A 1,184-nucleotide genomic window follows, 5' to 3' on the forward strand; every position below is an offset into this window, starting at 1 on the left:
TTTTTTTTTTTTTTGAAAATAACATTATGATTATCCCTTTTAATAAAAAAATTATTTCATTTTTTCAAATTGTCTTAGTTGTTCTTTTGTTATGTAGAAGTATATATTGTGATAGTCGTCATGTTTTTATAAGGACTGAATTATCGTTCGTGAAGAATAGTGTTCCTTGTGTTGGGGATATGTTTTTTATATATAAAAGGGAGCTGTATAATATATGTTCGGATTTTTTAAGAAGCGAAGGAGATGACCCACACATATATGTACAAAAGAAAGTGAAAGATTCATGGATAATTCTATTTGATTTGTTTAAAGAAACTGATTTAACAAGACGTCCTCATATCTTCACCTACATAGATGTGGAAGAGATAATTATATTACTTTGTGAGAATGAAGAATTTGGTAATAGAAAGAAGGATTTGACGTGTCATCGTTTTTATAGTAATGATGGGAAAGAATATAATAACAGTGAAATAACCATAAGTGATCATATATTAAAAGATAAGATTTTATCATCTTATGCTTCTTTCCCTTTAAGAATGAAAGATCAGGAGTATTTTTTAATATGTGGTATAAGTCCTTATAAATTGAAGGATGAGACAAAGAAGGATAACATTTTATGTATGGCAAGTCACGACAAAGGGGAGACATGGAGGTAGAAATTATATGTGTATATATATGTATGATTATATGTTTACATTTTTATATGTCTACATTTTTATATGTCTACATTTTTATATGTCTACATTTTTATATGTCTACATTTTTTTATGTCTACATTTTTATATGTCTACATTTTTATATGTTTACATTTTTTTTTTTTTATGTCTACATTTTTATGTGTTTTATTTTCTTTTTTGTAGAACCAAAGTGGTTATAAATTATGATGAGTATAAATTAGGTGTGCAATATTTTTCCCTTAGACCCTACATTTCTAAGAACAATTTGTCATTTCATTTTTATGTGGGGGATAATATAAATAATGTAAAGAATATTAATTTCATCGAATGTATAAATGAAAAAGATTTTGAATTTACATGTAGTAATAAGGATTTTTTAAAAGTCGATAAAGTACTTCAAGATGTTTCTAAATTAAATGATCAATATATTGTTAGTTATGGAAATGACAATAATTTCAATGAATGTTATATTTTTTTTAACAATGAAAATTCTATATTAATAAAACC

The 1,184-nt window shown here is 24.7% G+C and overlaps 1 protein-coding gene across 1 annotated transcript; it reads left to right on the plus strand.

Moving 5' to 3' along the window:
* Nucleotides 1–26: 26 nt before the first annotated feature.
* PRSY57_0421000 (cysteine-rich protective antigen, putative) lies at nucleotides 27–1,184 on the plus strand (the record flags this gene model as incomplete). Its single annotated transcript, XM_012906063.2, has 2 exons — nucleotides 27–652; nucleotides 861–1,184. Coding segments are annotated over 2 exons (950 nt in total), but the record flags the coding sequence as incomplete, so codon positions are not given.

Source organism: Plasmodium reichenowi, chromosome 4, assembly GCF_001601855.1.
Source record: "Plasmodium reichenowi strain SY57 chromosome 4, whole genome shotgun sequence".
Classification (NCBI taxonomy): domain Eukaryota; phylum Apicomplexa; class Aconoidasida; order Haemosporida; family Plasmodiidae; genus Plasmodium; species Plasmodium reichenowi.